The sequence below is a fragment of the Hydra vulgaris genome, chromosome 12 (assembly GCF_038396675.1).
Source record: "Hydra vulgaris chromosome 12, alternate assembly HydraT2T_AEP".
NCBI classification, from domain to species: domain Eukaryota; kingdom Metazoa; phylum Cnidaria; class Hydrozoa; order Anthoathecata; family Hydridae; genus Hydra; species Hydra vulgaris.
The window spans coordinates 31,636,175-31,660,544 of NC_088931.1; the positions used below are offsets into that span (position 1 = coordinate 31,636,175).

The window sequence follows — 24,370 nt, forward strand, 5'->3', positions numbered from 1 at the left end:
CTTTTTTCAATTGTAAATTACAAATAGAATTATTTTTAAAAACCTTTTTCATTTGTTGACATTAAATGGAGCTATTGTTTGCTATTTTTTATTATTTTCAATATTTAACTTTTTATAAAGTAATTTATTTAAACATAATTGTTTTTTGTTTTTTTTTTACAATTGACTAGTTTAAACAAATTAGATTTTTATTCATCTCAATGGGGTAATGGTAGAAAAGTACAGAGATTGCACTGAAAAGTACAGAGAGTACAATCAAAAAGTTGACCGTGTTGAAATTCTAACACAAGAATGTGTCAATATAGCAAACTCAAAAAAAAGTAAGAAAAAAAATTTGTAAATTTATTAGGTTGGATTTTATTTTGTTTTAAAATTTTGTTTAATTATTTGTTAGATCAACATTCAGGAGTTTGCACCTTGGGTACACTTGCTTACACAAGAAGTGGAGATAAAGGAAATGATGCTAATATAGGTAAGGGAATTGTTATTAGATCAAAGTCTAATGTCATGTTTAAAACAGTCAAGCGTTGTATTGGAAGACAATGCTATTAAAGTTGGCAATATATATGTACAGATTAGGAAATCATCATCATTTTCATTGTTTTAGCATATTTGTTTTCATGCTTGCACAGGTGGGACTTTTAACATAATACTAATTCCAATATACACAATCATGATTATTTTCTTTACTCAAATGAAGCTTTTCGTGTCTTTTATAGGGCATGCTCTCCAAGTTTTATTATTTTCTTATTTTCCCGAAACTGTATAAAAAATTAGTTGGATCATAAATTAGAGGTTTTTGCAAATATGTTTGAAAATTTTAACAATAAGAGTCAGTATTGTTTTTTGTTGACTCAAGCTAGTTAGTAAAGTTTAAACATGGTAAACCTCAAATGCTTTTTTTGTTAATATATGAGACGTAATAAGAGTTGGTGAGAATGGTGGTTTTGTGTTAACTTCCTGGTTACTGTTTCATTTATTAAACAAGATGCATGTGTATGCTAAGAGTCTAGCTTATCAGTTTTGGATTTTAGTAGGTTGAACTACAAGTTTCAACAGTAGATTAAAACAGGTATAGTCTACTGAAAAATGTGTTCCACTGAAAGAGGTGTTAACAAGTATCTAATTTTCTTTAGTAAGTTTAATCTGCCACAAACTTTTTTATAAGTATTGTTAAAATAACCACTCACGTTCAGTGCACCTAAGTAAAATTATATTAAATCATTTAACTAAATGACCTTACATTTACCAAATTTTTCAATGTTCAAAAGTTATGAAAGTTGATTTAACTGTTGTGGCAAAACCATTACCTCTCACGGAAATCACAAAATAAATTTATGAATGTCCTCCATTGTTACAGTGTTTTCTTTTAAAAGTATTCAGAGAAGTAGGATACTTTATGGTCATCACTTATAGGGTGCCAGATCTATCACACAGGTTACTTATTTTCTTTGCTTTTTGCACTTTGACTTTAGCTAGTAAAACTTGGAGGCATAAGGACGCTTTATTTGTGTTGAAGATATAGAGCAAAAAAAGGGACTGGGTATTACTAATGTTATTTATAAAGTAATGATAAAAATAAGACTTGCAGAAATGCTGTGTTACAAAAGTTCAGAAAGTCCAGGGTTGGGTCAAATACATTTGATCAAATACAAATCTGTTAATTCTAGATTTCCAAATACAAATTCAAATACAAATATATGTAATCAGCATTTTCCAAATACAAATACAAATAATTAAACTATAGGTTAAGAAAAATTTAAAGACTTTTTCAAGACTGATAAAATGGTCTACTAAATAGAAGAATGAAAACAAGTCTTATAATAAATATCCACTAAAACAAATCTTTAATTTATTTTAGTATTAAAAATTTAAAAAAAAATATGCTTTGTATTTCTTGAAAAAACATTGCTTAACCTAGTTTATGGAGTTTCAATCAAATACAAATACAAAGATTGAAGATATTTTTTAATCAAATAGAATACTAATACAAATATGTCAAATTAGCCTATTCTTACCAACCACAAATACAAATAAAAATACGCATTTGACCCCAACCCTGACAATGGCTAAAATATGGCTGGAATTTCAACCAGGTAGCAAGCACTAATTTTACAAATGAATCCAATAGCCTCTAAATTACTTGTGGCACTCATAACTTGAATTTAGCTGGAATACATGGAGTTAAATCATTCAATGAGATCAAAACTTTTTTCTACAACATTTGATCTTTACATATTCTTTAGCTGCAGCCAGAGGAACAATGAACCAAGAAATACTGCTTTTTTCCATGAGATCCCCAAACAACAAATTGGGGTGAATATCTTTAAAATTGCGCTTGATCATTTCATTTAACAATTTCAATTAAGATTTGACATTTGTTTTGTTGAAAAAAGCTTGTGAGCTGACACAAACTAATGTTCCTGAACTGGTGTCAAGAACTTTCATGATGTTAGGTAACAAAAGTTATCACTAGCCCTGCTTAGTTATGACAAGGTAAGTTTCATTTCATGAAAGTGCACTGATATTTTGAATTTTACTTGAAGTTTATTTTTTGAAGATAGATGCTGGTGTGTATGTACTTGTTTTTTTAAAGGTTGTTTGCTACAAGCAGAATGTTATAAAACATGATATTTTTGACAAGATCATGTCTGTAGAGGTAACCTTCTTTCTTCAATTTGTAGCTGATAGCACGACTATAGCATTTCTACTGTTGATGGCAAAAATTTACAAACACTTTTTGTTCATAAGAAATAAAATTAAAAGAGATTAAAAGGTACCATGGCCAAATATCAAGTTGAATGATAATTGAATAATAATGAATAGGCAGTAGCACATTCCTAGCATACCTTTATTAACAAAAACAGTGTTTATCTAGGTTTGTCATGGATTAATGTTATATATAATATTTTTTTTAAATATTCATATTCCCTCATCACTAATAGTGATGAATAGCATAGCATAGCATTCTTGCATTTGCAAAACATTTAATTTTAAGAAAAAACTCAAATGGGTTTTATTTATCTTTTAATTTGCATTGAATATTTTCAAAAATTCATTTCCAAGTTGGTCTGACTACATGAGTTGTAAAACAATGCTGTATTTACAGAAATCTAACATTGCTACCTGTGATCAATTTATGTGCTACTAATTTGACAACGATTCATTACTTTGCTTCATCATTGATCATTATTAATAACTCTTTTTTTTTCTTTTAAAAGATTGAGTTGAATTATCTATCATAAGTATTTTATCATAATTTTAGTTCTATTTTGTTTGTTTTTTTTTGAAAAAATAAATTTGATCAGGTTAAAAGGAAGTCCTTTATGATCTACCTTTTTTTGATCTACTTTTTTTTTTTTTTTTTTTTGCTTAACTCAAAAAAAGTTTTTTGCATATTTTATAAAAAGTTTTTATTCTACAATTTTATCCATTTCTGTGTTTTATCATCACATTTACTTGAGTCTCTAAAATAAATCTTTTTTTTTATGTTTTTCTAAACTTTCCCCATTTCTTTTTAATCTGATTTTTTGCTCTTTCTTGAGTTTTCTTCCTAAAATGTTTACATACTTCAACTTTGTTCAGTTTCCAAATTATGCACTTACTTTCTTCAGGTTTTCAACCAGTTTCATGTCACAAATAGCTAATTGGTGTTAATAAAAGCTTCACATTATATTACATATCACAAATTAGTTATTTGACAGACATTTGTATCTTAAATACACCCCACTTGTGTCCTGAAGATGTTCCATTTGTATTTTAAAGACACCTCACTTATTAGTTGCTTTTTATGATCTTTTTTTAACGAACCATGCATAGCAGGCTCGCTATCTCATAGCATTTGAAAATTCTAACATTTCCGTTTCAATATTTCTTAGGCCTAACTCCTTCCCATCATATGCTCTTTTATAAGTCACAAAATTTTTTTTTAGCTCTTTATTTTTGCAACTTTAATTTTTTTTTAATCTTTATTTTTGATTTTGTTCAAATTGTTTTATAAGTAATAAAATTTTTCATAAAAGGTGTGATATGTCGTGAGAAAGAATACTATAATTGCATTAAAGATATAGTGACAGCTGAAGCTGTGGAAGAATACTTCAAGCATTTTTTTGAGGGAACAGCTAATAAATGTCGTGTAAAAAGGTAGTTTTAAAATAAATTACATATTCCATTAAGTAATTTGCATTCTGGAAAATATGTTTAACTTGTTTAAGCTTAGCTTAATCCATAAATGCTGATGTGCTAGATTGTAAAGTTAGGTATGCATAAAATGTCACTGATGGTATCATCCTGAAATAGACAACAAAAAATTTTATTAGCTTTTTTCTATTTATTTTTATCTGGATTAAAGTGAGCATAAACTTAAAAAACATTACATGTGCAGTATTTTTAAATATATTCGTAATGTACAGACTAATAGTTGTAATTATATATGCATGTTTCAGGTTTTTTATTATTATTATTTTTTTAATTTATTTTGTGCTTTGTATATTTTTTTAGGTATTAATTTTTATTAAAAAAAAATTTTTTTGATGTTTTTCTATAGATATGAGTTACCTGGAATTTTTGCATTTAATTTTGTTTTGGAAGAAGTGTTAGGAGGAGGAGGGGTTGCTTCTCTTCGTTCTGATCCTCAGGTAATTTTGTGTAAAATAGTTAAGGGCACAATAAAAGATTAACATCAAAGTTTATGATAACCATGAATAAAATTTTTCAGAAGGGCCCAGGTTTAGCATTCAGTGTCCTAGTTTCTTTATTATTATCATGGCTCCTGTGTTTAACAATTCCAAAATTGTTTTGTGATGTCTAAACTCCACAGAAAAAAAAAAAAAAATTGTCATTGAGTCAATTTGAATGACTCATGAGTTGTCAGTAAATGAGTCAATTTTGAATCTAAAGTCTTTTATAAAAAGTTAAGTTACGTGATTCTGAGATTGCAAGTTTTTAAAAGTCTTGAAACAATTTTGGAATTTTTAGACTTCAAAGTTTATATTAACATAAGAATCTTTTTAAGGTCTTAGTAAAATAAAATTTTGATCTAAGATCTAATAAATGGAGGTGGGAGTCTTAATAAATAGATGGCTGTCTTAATAAAAGGATGGGTGGGAATTTTTTATAGAACATGCATAAAACAATTTAATTCAGGTGTGGCTTACCATCATTTTACAGCATTTTTTACAGCTATTTTATCATAATTTCAATAGGATTTAATATGTTTATATAAGTTTTATACTCTGGTGAGGAATAAACCAAAAACTAGTTTATAGGTTGATAATTTTTAAAACTTGATTACAATGAAAGTTTTAATTCTTATTAGTGACTGATATATTCAGTTAATTCCTGATAAGTTGAAAACTAGTTGACTTGAACTTTTATTATCTTGAACTGTTCCATTTGGTCCCTTGAAATCGTGTAATGGATTACTATTAAAATTCTCTGGAAAAGTTGAACCTTGGATAACTTGAACATCGTTAAGTCGAACCTTTTTTTGATTCCTTTAGGCAAATATTTTTGGGTCAAACTCAAACTTTTTTTGTAGGGAATTAAAGATATTGACATTATTAAATTTAAAAAATAAAAAAAAGATTTCATAAAAAATATAAATAACGTTCCATAAATATAATATAATAAAAATATAATAAAATAAAAATATAATAATAATAATATAAAAATATAATAATAATAAAAATATAAATAACGTTCCATAAAAAATATAAATAACGTAATAATAAGTAGCCTAATAACATTTTTGTTGTATTAAGATCTATACAGAATAGATTGTTATCAGATGTAAATTATTGCTATAATAAAACTGTTAAAAGGGAAATCGTGAAAAAACTATTTAAAAAAAGCAATTATTTCATAGTTTAAAGAATTTCTAGATTAAAGACTACTACCTTTTAGATACCTTTTAGACATAAATTTATTACCAAATAATAAAGAAGTCATTGGTTCACTAAACTTTTTCGAATGTTATCTTTTGACTGTACTGCAATCTGAACTACTGAATACACTGCGTAACTTCTTTCATTAAAACATTAGTATAATGGCGTAAATTTAATGTATATTAGCATTAAATAAAGAAAAATTGCCCTAACTTGAAATAGTATCTCGTATCAACCAAAGTTTGACTTAATGAGTATTTTCTTAAGTTGAACATTTTTTGAGTCGAACCATTTTTCTTGGTCCTTTGAATGTTCGAGTTATCAGAAATTAACAGTATATCTTTTCTAATTTTTAAGGCCGGTTCATATGTTTTTTTTTTAGTTTTAAGATATAGTTTTTTTGTTAATAACAAGTAGAAATAAAATGATAGAGGGTCTTAATAAGCTTGGGGTGGGTCGGAAAATTTTCTGAAAATTAGTAAACGTCCCCTCCTATGTATTAAGCATGCTAAAGTATGATAATGCAATCTGGTTTTTGTTATAATAAAGTTTAAATATTTTTGTATAAGATAAACTTCCCTTCAGTCATCAGTTTAGGCATTGCTTTAAAATCGTCCATTTTATGTTATCGCTTCAGTGTTTTTATGATGCAGTGTGATTATGACTAAAATTAAAACAATACTCACTGTTTATCTTTGCTTACAACGTTTTGAACACATTTTTGAATTTGTTTTGAAAATGTTAGTTTTTTCCACGATTAAAACACAATTTCTCACATAAATGAACTAAAATAATTAACTGACTAGTTTTAGTGATTCAAAATAATTAGTTACACTTATATATAACTAGCATGAGTTACCCGGCGTTGCCCGGGCCAATATTTAAACTGGCTTACCTGATATCTGTACACAAAAATGGTCCCAAAAAATGGTCCCCTCTGATCCCGGGGTCAGGGGGGCCCATTTTTGGGCCCCCTTGACCCCGGGGGTTGGGGTACGGGGTCAAAACCCAGCTAAGAACCTTCTCCTCCTCGAGGACTACCCCCATGCCAAATTTCATCGAGATCGGTCGGGCGGTTTGGATTTCTATACAGAACAAATAAACAAACACACACACACATTGCCCTTTATATATATAGATAGAAGAGAAGACAAACAAACAAACACACACAAACACACATTGCCCTTTATATATATAGCTGGAGTTACCCGGCGTTGCCCGGGCAAATATTTAAACTGGCTTACCTGATATCTGTACACAAAAATGGGCCTAAAAAATCGGCCCAAAAAATGGTCCCCCCTGACCCCGGGGATCAGGGTACGGGGTCAAAACCCAGCTAAGAACCTTCTCCCCCTCGAGGACTACCCCCATGCCAAATTTCATTGAGATCGGTCCGGCGGTTTGGATTTCTATAGAGAACAAACAAACAAACACACACAAACACACATTGCCCTTTATATATATAGCTGGAGTTACCCGGCGTTGCCCGGGCCAATATTTAAACTGGCTTACCTGATATCTGTACACAAAAATGGGCCCAAAAATGGGCCTAAAAAATCGGCCCAAAAAATGGTACGGGGTCAAAACCCAGCTAAGAACCTTCTCCCCCTCGAGGACTACCCCCATGCCAAATTTCATCGAGATCGGTCCGGCGGTTTGGATTTCTATAGAGAACAAACAAACAAACAAACACACACACATTGCCTTTTATATATATAGAAGATAATACTCAATGTTTTGAATATTAAAAAAATATTTTAAATAAACTTTTAAAATTTTATACTAGTAAAATCTTAGAAACTTTTGATTAGGGTATGTATATATTCATATGTGTGTGCAGTGCTGGATTAGGTTAGGGGCTAAAAGGGAGAACTAGAGCCCTGGCCCCTGCAGTTTTTTGATTCAAAAAAAAAGATATTTTTAAAGAAACTCAGAAAATAAAATCTTTGATTAATGACATTGAAAGCTTTAAATTAACCCCAGGCCCCGAAAAGTCTTAATTTGCCACTGTATGCATATGGGGACTTGGCTGTACACCAAAATTATTGAATTATTGTATAAATTTATTTTTAAAATTTTGAAAATGGTTTTGGGTCTCCACCATTTTATTTATTTGCTTTGTTTTTGATCCATATCTTCACAGACTTAAACCTACAAGAAAAATACTGTTTTATTCAAAATCAGTGTAATGGAAGTCGAACTTTTTTCATAAAAATAAAAAGAGTTTATATGATGACATAGTATGCAGTACATTTTAATGCCTCTCTCTCTCAAAATACCCCAATTTTTAGAAAATTGTAAAATATGTTGTTTTTTTTGTTTATGTTAAATTCCCAATCCAAAACATATAATGATACTTTCTTATTTAATATATTAAAGTATTAATTTACAAACACTTTCTCATTTATAAGAATTTAAACAAACACATTTATAACATCTCTTTATACCTCGTCATTACTACCTACCTGAATAATGCACTCATAATCTTGATATTATGTAATTAAAAAACTCAGCAGTATTCAGAAAATAAAGTTTTTGCCTAATATCTTATAAACAGCATATATTTTTCAAAATATATTAAAGAATTCAAGAATAAAAAAAAAAATTGAATTAGAAGCCCAAACATCTTAGCTTAATATAAATTAAATCAAACAAAAACTTTTTATAGATAATAATAAAAAAATAAAATAAAAACAATAAGGTAATGTGGGGTAAGATTGAGACATTAGCTGTGACAAATTAAATTTGGTATGCAATAGTTCTATGTGTTTACTAATGATATTGCTGCCATAAACTGATGAAGAATTTAATTTGTTATTTAATATTATTGATAAATAATTAATTTTGTTTTGGGGTTCAACTGTCGATGTTACCCCTATATGAGGTAACATTGACAGTAACATGTTTTATGCTGTAAATGTTTAAGTTACATCATGAGGGGTAACATCATTGGAATTTTGGCAAACAAAATAAAGAAAAATTTTTTAGTATATATAAGCACTAACCCTCATTTTTGTTTAAAAAAAAAAGCAGCATTAAAAAGTTGTAAAATTGCAATGAAAATGTGATGTTATATTATTTTTGAAATCACTTAGCTTCAGTTCCGATGGTGTCTACTTAAAAATATAAGAAAGTATGTTGGTTTATGATTAAAAACTTTTTCTCTAAGAATTGTTATACTATTAAGCTCTTCATCACATTAATGATTCATTATTTGATTAATTTTTGTTGGATTTCTTCGTTACAAATTTTTTAGTGTTTGGTTTCATTTCAGAAACAACAAGATAATTTTTTACATCTTTGTGTTTTAATGTTTTGTTCTTACCAATATTATGCAACATTGTTAGGTGTGGATTTTTTGCAAGTTTCGGTTTTTAGATCTGTTAACATTTGATGTATTGGAACATTTTTTTTTTTTAGAATTACTCTTTTAATTTAGGGTTTGCTTTGTTGATTCCATTTCATGTAATTGTAAAAGATTCATCAGATATAAGACATCCCGCTAACTTTTGTTTAATTCTTGGCTTATGGGGACTTGTCAATGTTACCCCAAACTGAAACATGCGTTTTTAAAAAAATGCTTGGTATTTAGAAACAACATCATAAAAACTTGAAAATAATGTTATGTATAGTTATACTTGTTTTTTGACTAAAGTTTTTCAGCAACAAAAGCACAAGTTTAACTTATGCCCTCCGTATTATGTTGTTATTTATACTTACTATTATGTGGATAAAAATAGTTATATTTGTTCATTTAACATCTGGCTACAACATCTGTTAAAATCAACGGAGGACTGGTAAAAACATTTAATCTAGTACATGTCAATGTTACCCACATGTCAAAGTAACCCTGCTTTACTTTACCAAAAAGTGCTATAAATAGTTGCTAATCAGGTATATTTGTTTTGACACAGCTGTATTTAATACTGAAAGTTGTGAGTGCTTGCAGACTAATTAATTTTATTCAACACCCTACTTCTTTTTCTTAAACATCAGGTTTGTTTTAAAAACAGGGATAAAAAGTCAATATAGAATTAGTATAGTATTGCAATATGAAACAAGCTTCATATTGAATGTAATAAAAATTAATTTTATTTTTTATTTTTGTAACTGAAGGTTAACTGTTTCTTAAACAAGTTTTTCATAAAATATTTAGATGCATAAAATATATTGGAAAGGTAAATATTAATAAAACATTTTAATAATATACCGGAAATATATAGGGTAGAATAGGGTTGGTTGTTTTTTTACATTTAAAACTTATTCTACTTCATTTTGATGCTAATCTTAGACTTGCCTAAGCAGTGGTCTAATGCTCTCTGGTGAAATGATTGAATTTTAAAAAGCTAATAGAGTGACAGGGCCATGGTCTGAGATTTTATTTAATATAAATGGATCTTTAATTCTAGTGTCTGTCTAGTGATAAGTTGGTATTTTAGTAAATTTTTTTTTTTTAATATAATTCACCTCCCCAAGGCCGAGAAGGCCACTACAGATGAGGAGGCTACTTGTGGTTATAACCCTCTCTCAACTCACTTACTCCGAAACACGAACCTCGACGAACATGGCCGCTGCGTGGAGAAACAAGTTAAGCGCGGTACTACCAGGGACGTGGCAGGAATCGAACTCGGAACCTCTCGCTTATGAAGCGAGCGCTACACCACTACCGCATTAAATTTTATTTTCTGGTTTGAATTAAATAAAATAGACAAACTTCTTTTTTTTAAATTGTCCTAAAAATAGCATAGGTAAATGTGATCATAAAATAACAAGGACAATAGTTCTTAGGGCGATCACAACATAACAAGGACAGGCTTTGTCATTATCTTCATTTCATTCACCTGAATTATCTGATTGGTTTCATCATTCTATCTATTACCGTGTGGTCAGAGGCGATAATGTAGACAAAATCCATAAAGCCTCCGAGTCTATAATAAAATTGAGTTTATTTTAGGATTGCAGAAACAGCAGAAAAATCATTAAAAGGATGAGTTTTGTCTACAGGCTATTGAGTGTGTCTTAGAGGTATCGGGTGCGACTTCACTGTATATAGTATATTAATTATTTAAATTAACAAATTTATTAAGTATTCATCGATCACAGTTGTTTCTATTACCTGCTCTCTTGCGCTTTATACTGCTTGCAAATCTTACCGTGAGATCTGTTCTAAAACAAAAACGGTACACAAAGAGTTTTAAAGAACCTTTAGTTTGAAAAACTCCACACGGGGTCGAGGCCAATATAAGAACTATCTCTATTTTGTGACAAGAAACCACTTCTATGTTAGTAGCATGACACTTGTAAATTTACCTAATAGCGTGTGAACTTCGTAAGAATTTTTTATGAATTACGCTTTCTAACTGAAAATAAAAATTTTTATAAATGTTTATTCAAAACAAAAATAAAACTATTTCCGATTGGAAAAATAAGAATTTTAAGTGTGAGAAATTTAACTTTTGCAAATAAATTTCAATACTAATGGCGTTTTTCTACTCACCAGAAAAGGTTTCGAACAAAATCTTTGTTGCATATTTTAAAAATTCTAAATCTTACCAACTTTTTTTGTAAAAAGCTTTGTGACAACCAACCCGCGTGACAACTAAAATCCGCTCTCCTCTGTTATTTCAACCAAAAGTACATTTCAACTGAAAATGCATATTATTTTAACCAAAACTACATATTTCATCTGGAAATAAATACATCTTGTACCTATTTGAATTTTTTAAATACATATAACATATTACATAGTAAAATTGATTTTTTTTTTTTTATTATTATTATTATTAAAACATATTCAGAGGGAAAAAAAAGTAGAAGTAAAAATCGTCGAATTTTTTTTTTATATTCGTATCTACATATAAAATGCTTAAAAGAGTACAAATAATGCTTTTACAAAAGCTGCTGAAAAATAGCGAATTTCATTTTTTCAAATTTCGTAGGCGTGTTCGTAGTTTTGTGAACGTGTTTGTTTATAACCGGTGAAGGAAAAGCTGAAGAATTTTACGAACTTAGAAGAGCAAGCTTAAGAGAAAATAATAAGGGAATAAGAATAAACGAGCTGCTGAAAGAGATAAAATGCAGAAAAAACAATAGCGGCAGAGAAAAACGAGGGAGACCAAACAATCTTTTTGAATAAAAGGTCAAGTCGGCAGCAGTTAGGTATTTATAGCAATTAGGTATTTATAACAATTAGGTATATATAACAATTAGGTATATATAACAATTAGGAGAACAAAGAAGTTCAGTCTGCGACTTTAAATTAATAATAAATCTTTATAAAAATGCTTATTACCAGACGCCAAGTGATTTACGAACATGTGAAGGCTGATATGTCGACAACCAAATATTTTTGTCCTAAAACATTTGTAAATAATTTTTTTGAATTTTTAGAATTTATTAATTTTAATTAATAAATTTTTTTCAGTTTTCTCATTTTTATTTTTCCAAAATATATAAATATCGTGGAAATGGTTAATTACGGAAGAGTCTTAATTACGGAAATTTTAATAAAGTGTTGTAATTTGATTAATAAAAAGATTTTGCTTTTTGGATAAATAAAAATGAGATATTATTAAAAAAAAGAGTATATTATAGCAATCGAGTTAAATATCAACTTGAAATCTATCATAATAAAAGTAACGAAAAGTAGACCAAAATAACTTAAATGTGCAAAGTTCAAATTTAAAAACTATAAACACTATTTTGTACAAAATAAAATGTCAAAAAGTTTTTGTTTTTTAATAAGTCTATAATAAAAGCAAAGGTAAAAAAAAGTACGAATATAGAAACCAACCTGTATTATTTCAACTAAAAATTATATACTGAATATTTTTTGTTTTTAAATAAACAGCAAAAATTTATTTTTTTACGTGACAAAATAGTTACTTATACGTTTAATGTAATTATTAACGATAATACGAGATTTGTATTCGTTTTACTTTATTAATATAAGAAATTTTATTGCATTTTTGCAAAACGATTTATAATGAATCCGTTCCTATGGAAACCTCTCTAATGATATCTAAAACCTTCCAATGATACCCCAGTTATATGTGTTCATTCTGCATACTTTTATAGTTTTAGCTAAAGTAGTCTTCCCACTGTGCATCTAGAAATCGAGAACTTAAATAACGCTGCTTTGCAATCTATATTTGTTTTTGTTTTTAAATGTTTGTTTTAATGTGGTTTGTCAATTTAAATAATTTTCAGCTGTGAGGTTTTCTTTAATAAATAAATATCTATAAATGTCAAATTTTATATATATGTAAATTCTTTGCTAAATATTTTAGACTCCGTTTTTATAATATCTTTTACTCTTCAATGCTATTTTTTTAAATAGTTTCAGAGAGTTTAAGAGATGGATTTTTTTTTTATAAAAATACAAAAGGTCAAAAGAATAATGTAATTGAATTTTTCACAGACAACAAACCTTTTAACCCAGACCTCTATTTGCTTTAAATTTTTTTAATTTAAATTAATAGTAATCAATTTAATGATTTTTAGGGTAAAGGCTTGGGACAAATGCTGTTAGATTTTAAAGTGACTTTGAGTTAATTAACATCATTTGATCGACGAACAAGCATATCAACTTTACTTTTCGCATAAAAAGCAATTATATCATGAAAACGGACATCAAGAAAAAATGCGATAAAAACTGTTAAAAGAATTTGTTGAGATATAAACAGGATGGGTTTCAGGATGTGATGCTCAGGATATATATTTTTTTAATAACCGTTATTTTTTTTTTGTACTTTTTTGTGTGATATTTGAAGTATGTTCGTGCTTGACAGTAAGTTTTTTTTTATTTCATTTTGTAAATTATATTATTGTCTTGTAATATTTAGTCCTGTTATGGTTTAGTTTTCTTATAGTTTTTATAAATTGTGGTTGCAAAAGACTTAAATTATTATTTATTTTAATAAATGAAAAATCTCCTAAACATTAAAATTCAATTATTACATTAAAAAAAAAATCAACAACAACATTTTCCTCTGCGTTTTCACGTTTAACATAAATTTAAAATAAATATAACTAGTATCTGATATCAATAAAATCGATTATGCAGTATAAACTTTCGATAACGGATTATAGCTTTTGTTATTTGAGGCTCCATTAATCCTGTGAATGTAAATTAAGAGAAATCTTAAGACTGTTAAATTTGTTTAGCTGGTTTGTCAATATAGTGAAACATCAAAGGAATGTTTTGAAACTTTGAAGGAGGAGCATGCAACAGTTTTTTGCGTCATTTTATAGGAATATATATAGTTATTAACGTATTCATGAGATGAGGTTTAATGTAATGTTTTAATGATAAAATAAGTTGATGCTGTATTATTTAAATTTCTGATTTCACTTGAATAAGAAAATTGAAGTAAGAAAACACATGATTTGTTTTTGTCATTTGAGTTTTGTTTCATTTTGGAATGCCAATTCAAATGCGAGAAAATAGAAGATCATATTATGGGTCTAAAAATTGCGGTCAATTTAATGTTGAAAAGAGTAGACCAATAAGTTGGTTTTCGCCAGCGGAAATTGACCCTTACACTTCAGTGAGAAAAATATTTTATGAATTTCCAAAAAAAGATTTTAATGGTGACTCGGCTGCACACAAAACGAACGGTTTGGAATCATTGAATTCTATTGAAAATAAAAAAAATGGACCGATATCTTTACTTCATGTGGATAATAAAAACCGTTCGCCTAGATCTAGCCCAACCCTCTCGATTAGAAGTAACGACTCAAATAACAATATATTTTCAAAACCGCATTTTTCTTCTCATTTATTTCCTAACAGTACTGATGAAGTTAATTTAAAAGTTGAAAGTAGTCTTTATGCTAATTTTTACGTTCCGAATTCTTCTAAACCTAATAGATCACAAATTTCAAGGTTCAGCAGCAAACGTAAAAGCTTTGATCCGTCGAAATTAAAAATGATGAAAGAAGAAACTCTTGTTACTGAACCTTGCGATTTTAAAAAACGATCCTTGCAGGATTTGTCTCAATCTAATGAAACAATTATCTCGACACCTAAATCTAAAAAAACCACTACCACGACAAAAATATCAAAAAAAACGCCTATTATGACAAAAAAATGTAATAAAACACCTGTAACAACGAAAAGTTCTGTTGAAGTACCTTTCGTGAAGCAAAAATCTAAAGAAACCTCTTTTAAGATACATAAACAAACTGCATTTACACCGAAAAAATCCAAAGAAATGACAATCAAGTCACGGAATTGCAATGAAACTTTAATCAGTCGCGTGTTTAAACATGGTAAGTTAATTTAACAAGTTTTTGTTCAAATTAATGTTTTAAAATGTTGCGTTGCTTTTGAATGGTGCTTTAACGCAGTCACAATTTATATCATTACCCTCGTCGCATTTAACTTTTTGTTTTTATTAAAATGTTATTACGCAACATTTGTGATTATGCAATCCATATTTATCTTACATCAATAAGATGTATTCTGTTAATCGTTTCTAATCGGCCGAGAAACGACTTGCCAATTTTGTACAGCGTGTGCGGTAAAACTACAACACTTAAAAACAAGTGGCTTAAAGCTTATCTTTAAAACGACTACTATAAAAACGAATTTAAAAATGTTTTGATTGCCATTTGCAAATTGTTTTTTATTAGCTATAATACATACTTTAAGACAATAAGAAATGGAACAATAACAAAAGTTTTAACGCAATGTGCGTTAAAGAAATTTCTAACGTATTCAAAAAATCTTAATGAGCCCTTTTTAAATGTTTTCCATCCAACCGTTTTAATCTTATAAACGAATGTTTATGACGTTTTTTATTATTAAATAAATGCTGGTCATACTTATGTGCAATAATTTTTTGTGTTTCAAGATTTCATCGAGTTGATTACTTCTGGACATGAGTAAGTTGAAAAAAAGTGTTTATTGCTCAGTAATGTGATAAGACTTATTTATTGATATTTGAGTCATCTAGTTATTAAATTTCGAATAAAAATCTCAATTGTTTAAGACAGAATTTTAATTGGGTTTGCTTTTTATCGTTTTTTGACTGACATTACAAAATATGATTATTAATCGCTTTAATATGAAAAACTTATAAGTAAGGTTTATGTATGTGCAAACACACTCACATACGATAAAACAGTTGGTATATTTAAAATTTTTGTAAAATGCATATATATATATATACATATGCATGAGCAAAATTACAGTGGTCCGCTCAAAATGTCTCTGTCCCAGGTCCACTGAAATTCCGCTTTTGAATGTTTGCTGCGTGTGTGTGTATATATATATATATATATATATATATATATATATATATATATATATATATATATATATATATATATATATATAAACATATATATATATATATATATATATATATATATATATATATATATATATATATATATATATATATATATATATATATATATATATATATATACATATATACACACATATAGGGGAAAGTCGGGTAGCCCTGGACGGCGGGTAACTCCGGACACTTGATGTGCTGCTTAAACAGAAGAAGCTATGTGATTTTAAACACTATAGAAACATTATTTGAATGAAAATATGTCATATACAAAATATCTATTTTAATATGCTGAAGCAATTAGCTGGGAGTGCAAGATATTGTTTCCCAACACCACAAGAGCGATGTAACATCACACTTGATTCACATATTAATATACCTATTTTTTATGTAAACTAATAAGTCTTTATTGATTAAAGATACATTTTTATTTACAATGTTTATTTAAAATTTGTTTAATACTTTAATTCACTGGTTTTAAAACTAGTAATTGTGAATGAGGTATGATCTAGTGGTATCGGACGCGTGTTTGAAGGATGGTTCCGGACAACTTAATCCATTTACACGATAAAAGAAAGCAACTTTTTTATATAAGTAATAATACATTTAATATAATACACAAAACCATAATAGTAATTCATTTAATTCCAATAAATAGGCTTAAGATTTGAAAAAAGTGTTTTAAAAGAATTTATTTGCATTAGAAAAAAGCTAATGTTTATATTTCTAAATGATAACATTTTCAGTTCCATTCCTTATATATCAAAGACAATTTTTAAAGGCGATTTTTTTTTTAATATGTTGAGAGCGTTTCATTGCTAATTAATTATATATTATATTTGTGTCAGACGGGTAGAAAAGAAGTAAAACCATGGTTAAACTATGAGTCTGGGGCTACCCTCCAATTTTGAAACATGTCTTTTTTCTAATATTTTTTTTTTTATGTTTTGTATATTATTAAATCACACAATAATTATTTTTTGTTTCTAATTCAATAGATAAATGTAAATGTAAATAAATACTTTTAAAAAATCCTTTTGACACTTTTTTGTTAATACATCTGTACAATCTATTTTTTCCTTAAGTGTCCGGGGTTACCCGACTTTTCCCTATATACATATACGTATACATACATACATACATACATACATACATACATACATACATACATACATACATACATACATACATACATACATACATACATACATACATACATACATACATACATACATACATACATACATACATACATACATACATACATGCATACATACATACATACGTACATACAAATACATACATACATGGTACACATGTACAAATATACATACTTACATATATAGACGTAAACCTTAATAGAAAGAAGTTACGGGCGCTTAAATTAGAACTTATTTACTAAACTCTTTAAAGCATTTTTTGTTTTGATTTCAGTAGGTTTTAACAATGTAACATAAGCATGGTTATGCCCTTTGCCCTTTATCAAACTATATCTATTTTATAAATGTTTAATTAATTTAAAAATTATTTTTATTAAATAAAATTTTGTTCATTAACAAATTTAGTTAATTTTTTCTTTTCAATTGCTTGTATATAAACCATTTGCGTTAAATAATGTTAACGTTAATGTTTGATGTTGTCGATGTTGATAACTTTGCAGCTAACAATTATATATAGTATATCTAAAACTAGCAAAAATTATTTCACTGTTATAAAAGTCTAGATGTTTACTTTTCCATTTATTCCCAACTTAAATGTATTTTTTATTTGCTGCGGAACTGTCGCCATGATTGCGGAACCGTCGCCATCAAATGCCACTTAAATAGTATAGCTGGAGTATATATGTGTATGTTATGTAAGGCATAGTTTGATGATTCAACTACACCTTTGAATATAAAACCTACTTCATATTTTTGATGTACTTATAAACCAAATAAAAAAACTTTATTTTTTAGTTTTTAGTTTTATGACACGATAATTAAATATTTTGCTTGCCTTGCTCCGTTGAAATTAACTGAAGAAAATACAGATTTATTTAGAAGTCTATGTGAAATTTGCTGTTAAAGATATAAATATCGAAGAAGCAATGGTAAAGTATGATACTGTTTAATAAAACATGCACCAATAACTCCATCGTTGATGACTGCCTTTCAAATGAAAGATGTATTTTTATTTTTAATTGAGTAACAGGTGCCATCAGGTCTCTCTAAATTGTTTGTACTCTATTAAATCTAAATGACTCTTCCTCGATAAACTGTTTTACTTTAATGAAATATTGCAGAAAATAATTACTATAAGGCAAGGAAATTTATTTACTTTAAGCCCTTTTTCAGTGATATATCTTGCAGTGATATATCTTACATAAGATTTATTTTTATATAATGAAACCATTGCAGTAATATGAAATGTTTTTTATATTTTATAAAAGATAAATTTAGTAAACTTTAATTATATGTTGTTTATTGAGCGTAGTGTTTATAAAAAAAGTAGCCATCAAAAAATAATATTAATCATTATGCACAATCCTTAAAAGACACTCCGGGGTGAACTGCGCTTCTCTTTCCCTTTAACGCATGCCCTGTCGCCTCTATTCATTCTCTTTACCCCTGCTTTTATATCCCTTTTTTTATATTACTATTCACAAAACAAAAATTTTGTGATTATATAAAAAGATAAAATAAAAACTACAATAAATCGCTGTGTAAAGCAATAATTTCAAAATGAAAATTTTTTTTTCGATTTGTTCTTGAAGTTTCAATTTAATTATAATCATTTATTATGATAAATTCAAACGGAATTTGTGTTATGATGTTGTCGATGTTGATAACTTTGAATTCGATAAAATTTGAATTTGATAAATCGATTGAATTGAATTTGATAAACTGAATTGTCGATGTTGATAACACGGAATTTTTAAAAAAGTCGTTTTTATTTACTTGAAAACATATTATAAAAGTTTTTGAAACATGTTGTTTTTTTTTGTTCATTTTACTTTTCAAACCAAATAATATGATATAAAAAATAAATCATAAATAACAAAGAGGTAAAATAAAAATAAATAAACAAAAAAAAACAGAGTAATAAGTGGTATTTATTGCTTTGGAATGCTTTAAATTAATAAAATATCTTCAAGTTCAATAATAAATATTTTCAATTAAATAACATTTAATCTTTTGAATTTTCTACATATTTGAAATATGTAATAAAGTGTATAAAACTTTCTTGATATGCTAAGTTCAAAACATCTACCAAACAACTTTAACAAAATTTAATTATATACAAAAACTACACTGGTTCAAAAAACGCTATTGTTTTCTCTTAAGTTCGCATTGCAAATATTTCATCAATTCAAATATTTTTTACTTGTCAAAGATAATGAAAAGGAATAAAATACGATGGCAAATAAACATTTTATATTTTTATATTAAAATGTTTAATTTTTACATATCTTATAGCACAAGAGAAGCAATTAAAAAGATTAATATTTAAAACTTATAAAGAAAAACTTGTTTTAAAAGCAATACATCATCTTCATATTAGATTAAAGTTATTTCATATGCGCTGAAATAATAAATTTATCACAAAATTACGTTATAACGGTATTTAAAATACAATTATTAGAGCAGGGCTAATTGAGCATAGGGGCAAATTAGGCAATTAAAATATCTTGAAGACTACGCATCACATGATAATACATCTTATGGATGTATTGTCATGCGAAAAGTTAGGAAATAAGAAAGGTAGTCGAGTAAAATACTGGAGCACATTTTTTATTTTGGACTTCCAAAAATGTTGCTATTTTGCTGTTAGACTAATATAAACTTTTTATTTTGCCATCACTTAAGTGTTGATATTTTACTAATATATCGAACTTTCGATTATAATTAGCCTTTTTTTTTCTTCTAAACTTTATTGTTCTCTTTAAAACCTGATTTTAAATTACTTATTAAATAATGCTTCATAGTTTAAGATAATTATATAAAATAATATTTTTTATCTTTTATGTCACTTTCTTACGATTTAAATTCTTCTCTTTTACTTACGTCATTAAAGTTTATAAAATAAAAAAATAATAAACAACAGACACGCTTATTATTAATGATAACTTTATTAATGATTTATCCAAGTTCTCTCTCATGCATATTCATTTATTTGTTGATTGCTTAAGTTGGGACAGGTTGAGCTGCATGGTAAACTTTTGGCCGTATTTTCTCAAACAAATCAAAAAATATACTTTTTTAAAAGTCAATTTTTAGCAGGTTAAATTATCTTTCCAATAGTGAAAGAATTATATAAACCCGACGCTCTATTTATGATATTTGTTTGATTTAGTAAAAATTGCTAACTAGCTTCGCTCAAATACAGTTAATTAAATATTGTCTGATGTTTAGAGATTTTCGACTCTCTCATAACGTTTAGTCATTTAAGTTTTAAAGTGGCAAGAGATTTTGTTCATATAACAGGAATTACATTAAACATACAAATTTGAACATATCAAACAATTTGAATTTTATGAAAAACAAATTTGTAAACAAAATAAGTTGAAATCTATAGGAAATAATCTTTTGGGAATAACGTATTTTGAAATAGTTAAATACTAAACTAAAGGAAATAGGTTTAAAATTTTTGTTGAATATTAGCGTTTAATCTTTTTTCGATTAAAACGGATATTTTATTTACATAAGGAAGTCAAGTACTTGATTTTATATATAGATTTAAAATGAATAAATTAAAAAATGGAAATCTAAGTTTCATGTTTATCAGAAATTATCACCCATTTAAAAAGTTAAAGTTACAAGTAGAACAAATAACAAAGTTAGTTATGGTATTTTAGGGTAGTTCTGTCATTACCAAAACAAAATATGAAGACGTTGAAGTTTTTTAAACACCGGTGGGTTAGGATTACTTGATAAAACTTTTTTCTTCAAATATGTTTTATTAAGGAAGTTTTCTCATTTATACTATGGAGTTTTCTCATTTGCATCATCGAAACATTGGTAAATAAATGTTTGATTGTAAAGTTTTGATTTTGATTGTAAAGTTTGCTTTTAAATTAAAAGTTTTATGTTTTTATCATCTAATTTTATAATTTTCAGTCAGCTGATTATCATTATTTTACTTTATTGCATGATAGGATGGTTGTTGTATTATAATATAAAGGGGACTTTGTCAATGCCAAAATAATCTTATCTTTAAAATACTGAAAATTACTAGGACGTAGCACTAAATCTAAACATTTCCTAACCAACTGATATATTTTCATTCTAATTTGAATTACCCATTCAACATAGTTAAACACAACACAAGAACAAAACACCTAACATTATAAAAAGATTCTTTTTTATACTATTGAGTTAAAATTATCTTCCAATTAAAAAAACTGTTTAACGACATGACAGATAATTTTAAATAAAAACTAAAAACTCAATTTCATCATATGAAGACTAAACCTGCCCTAGACACTATTTGATTTAGAGTTGGTTCAGCCCAAGATCCATTGATCTATTAAAATTTGATTCAAATCCAAACTCGTAGTATAAAGCAAGTTCTAAGTTTTGGTTCATTGATGTTCCGTAATTTTGATGGTTGTAAGTTCTACATTAATTTTTCTAAGAAAAAAATTGGTTTAAAAATTATTTATGTTCAACATAATGTTTATTATGTTAACTTATTTATGTTCAACATAATGTTAAGTTTTAAATCAAACAAAAATTGAATCGGTGAAAAGAAGAAAAGTACTAGTCCAATATTTTCATTTCGAGATAATGTTTAAGTATTGTTCTTCGATAGTTTAAATCTACTTTATGGCAAAAAATAATGAAAGATAGACTAGTATTATTTTTGGAGTAAATAGAAAGATCTACATAAGTTTAATGAGATTATGAAAAAAAAGTGCAAATAACAAAAAATAGACTAGTACTGTTCTTCTACTCACCAATTCAATTAAGATTTTAACTTCAACTATAATTTGCACTTTTCATTTGCTTGTTATTGCTTTTGACATGTAATTTCCATACAAGTTATTGGCGAACGGCGATGTATACGGTAATAACATAACGTCAGGTAAATATTGAAAAAGTACAATGAAAATTAGATTCACAGATTTTTTTGGAGCTTCTTTCCAGCTTTTAAAAATATTTAAACTACAACAGCTTGTATTTTACTGAGATAATTTTAATTTGTCCACTTTACAAGGTTTTTTGAATCTGTAAACAGAACTTTGAAAAAAAATTTAAACAAATATATTAAAAGATATTATATTGTTAATTTTACATTCTTTTTTTAGTTCATCCTTATTTAATTTGAAATTAAAAAAGAAAAGGCAGCTTAAGTTGTGATATATTATATATATCGTCGGTATACAGGGGAAATGCACTAAGTCCATTTTTGGCAGTATGGAGTTATTTATACCACTATTTAGTATTTTAAATTCTCTGTCGTTTGATATACTACACAAATTTAATAAATCGATTTTAATGAGTTATTAAGATTTTTTATTTCAACATACATATGTTGAATATATATATGTGTAAAATGTAATATATATATGTTGAATATATATATTACATTTTATATATATATATATATATATATATATATATATATATATATATATATATATATATATATATATATATATATATATATATATATATATATATATACGTAATATATATATATGTATATATATATATATATATATATATATATATATATATATATATATATATATATATATATATACGTAATATATATATATATATATATATATATATATATATATATATATATATATATATATATACGTAATATATATATGCGTAATATATATATATATATATATACATATATATATATTACGTATATATATATATATATTACGTATATATATATATTACGTATATATATATACGTAATATATATATATATATATATATATATATATATATATATATATATATATATATATATATATATATATATATATATATATATATATGTAATATATTTAACTGATATAAAACTCCTAACAGATCAACACTTGTAACCCTTTTACACTTTTTCATACATAAGCTAATAACGCATTTTAAAATTCACTGAACATGTTTCACAAAATAAAATTCACTGAACATGTTTCACAAAATAAAACTATTACTTTTCAAAACGTTTTGATTGATTTTTAGAAAATATTTTTTTATTAACGTTTTTAAATAAAGATAAAATATTTGAACAAATTTTTTAATATGTTTTAACTTCTTGATGTAAAGTTTGTGAAGGCTATGTTTTTTTTGGTGTTTTAGATATGACACATTTCAGGCATTTTGCAAACCCCAAAATTTTTAAACAATAAAAGTTTATTATTTGAAATTCAAAACCCTTTTATGAATTTATATTTAACATAACATTTTTATTTACTCTTTGCCTTCGCATTTGTAGATGATGTAAAATGGGGTATTTTTGCTTAAACATACTAAAGTTTAGAGATTGCATGATGCTTGAAAGTGTCATATCTGAAATATCATAAAATCTTTCCGCTGGGCATGCTCTTTCGTTATTATGTCATAGTCATATTATGTAAAGAGTAGAATATTAAGAATTTAGATCAAGAATTGTCACCAAGTTTTCCAAACATTGATCGCAAGTTTTTTTACTTAGAGTTGACGAAATATTTTGAAATGTTTCCTAAAAGCAAAACTATAAGATTTCTAAAAATGTACCGCATGACTAGGCTTATTATTTGATAAAAATAAGAAGTTTTTTCTTTAAAAAATTTTTTGCTGTATAAGGCTAGCCATTATTACAGTTTTTAAACAAACTATTATTTAAAAACAGAAAGAAGCACGTTTTTCCTTTGAAAAAAAAACAAAACAAAAAAACATTTTGATAGCCAAGATGATGGTCAATAAAAATTGGCTATTGCATTGTTTAAAAAAGTGCTTTCATCATGTGAGTCATTACGAGTTCCACGAATCTATAAAAAAGGAAATGTTTGACAATATATCCTTTTTATAGATATTTATATATAAAAAGGAAATCTTAGTAGACTTGTGAAACTGTTTCTCAAAATGATTTTTAAATCCTGCAACGACTTTATTTATACCTAATTATTATAGATTAAAAACAAAAAATTGCTTGAAAATTATTAACGATTAACTCTACTGTGTAAAGCCGCCTTAT

At 26.7% G+C, this 24,370-nt stretch overlaps 1 protein-coding gene across 3 annotated transcripts in view; it reads left to right on the top strand.

The window, feature by feature from the left end:
• LOC100209618 (uncharacterized) overlaps window positions 1-24,370 on the top strand; it is a 66,530-nt gene that overhangs the window by 24,245 nt on the left and 17,915 nt on the right. For 2 of the 3 annotated variants that reach the window (XM_065812921.1, XM_065812922.1), the window contains 5 exons: window positions 185-320; window positions 395-472; window positions 4,023-4,143; window positions 4,547-4,637; window positions 13,389-15,158. In XM_065812921.1, the coding sequence (XP_065668993.1) occupies window positions 185-320; window positions 395-472; window positions 4,023-4,143; window positions 4,547-4,637; window positions 13,389-13,439 (477 nt within the window). In that variant the 3' untranslated portion in view covers window positions 13,440-15,158. The remainder of the gene's footprint in view (window positions 1-184; window positions 321-394; window positions 473-4,022; window positions 4,144-4,546; window positions 4,638-13,388; window positions 15,159-24,370) is intronic. The other variant, XM_065812920.1, reaches the window with a different exon arrangement.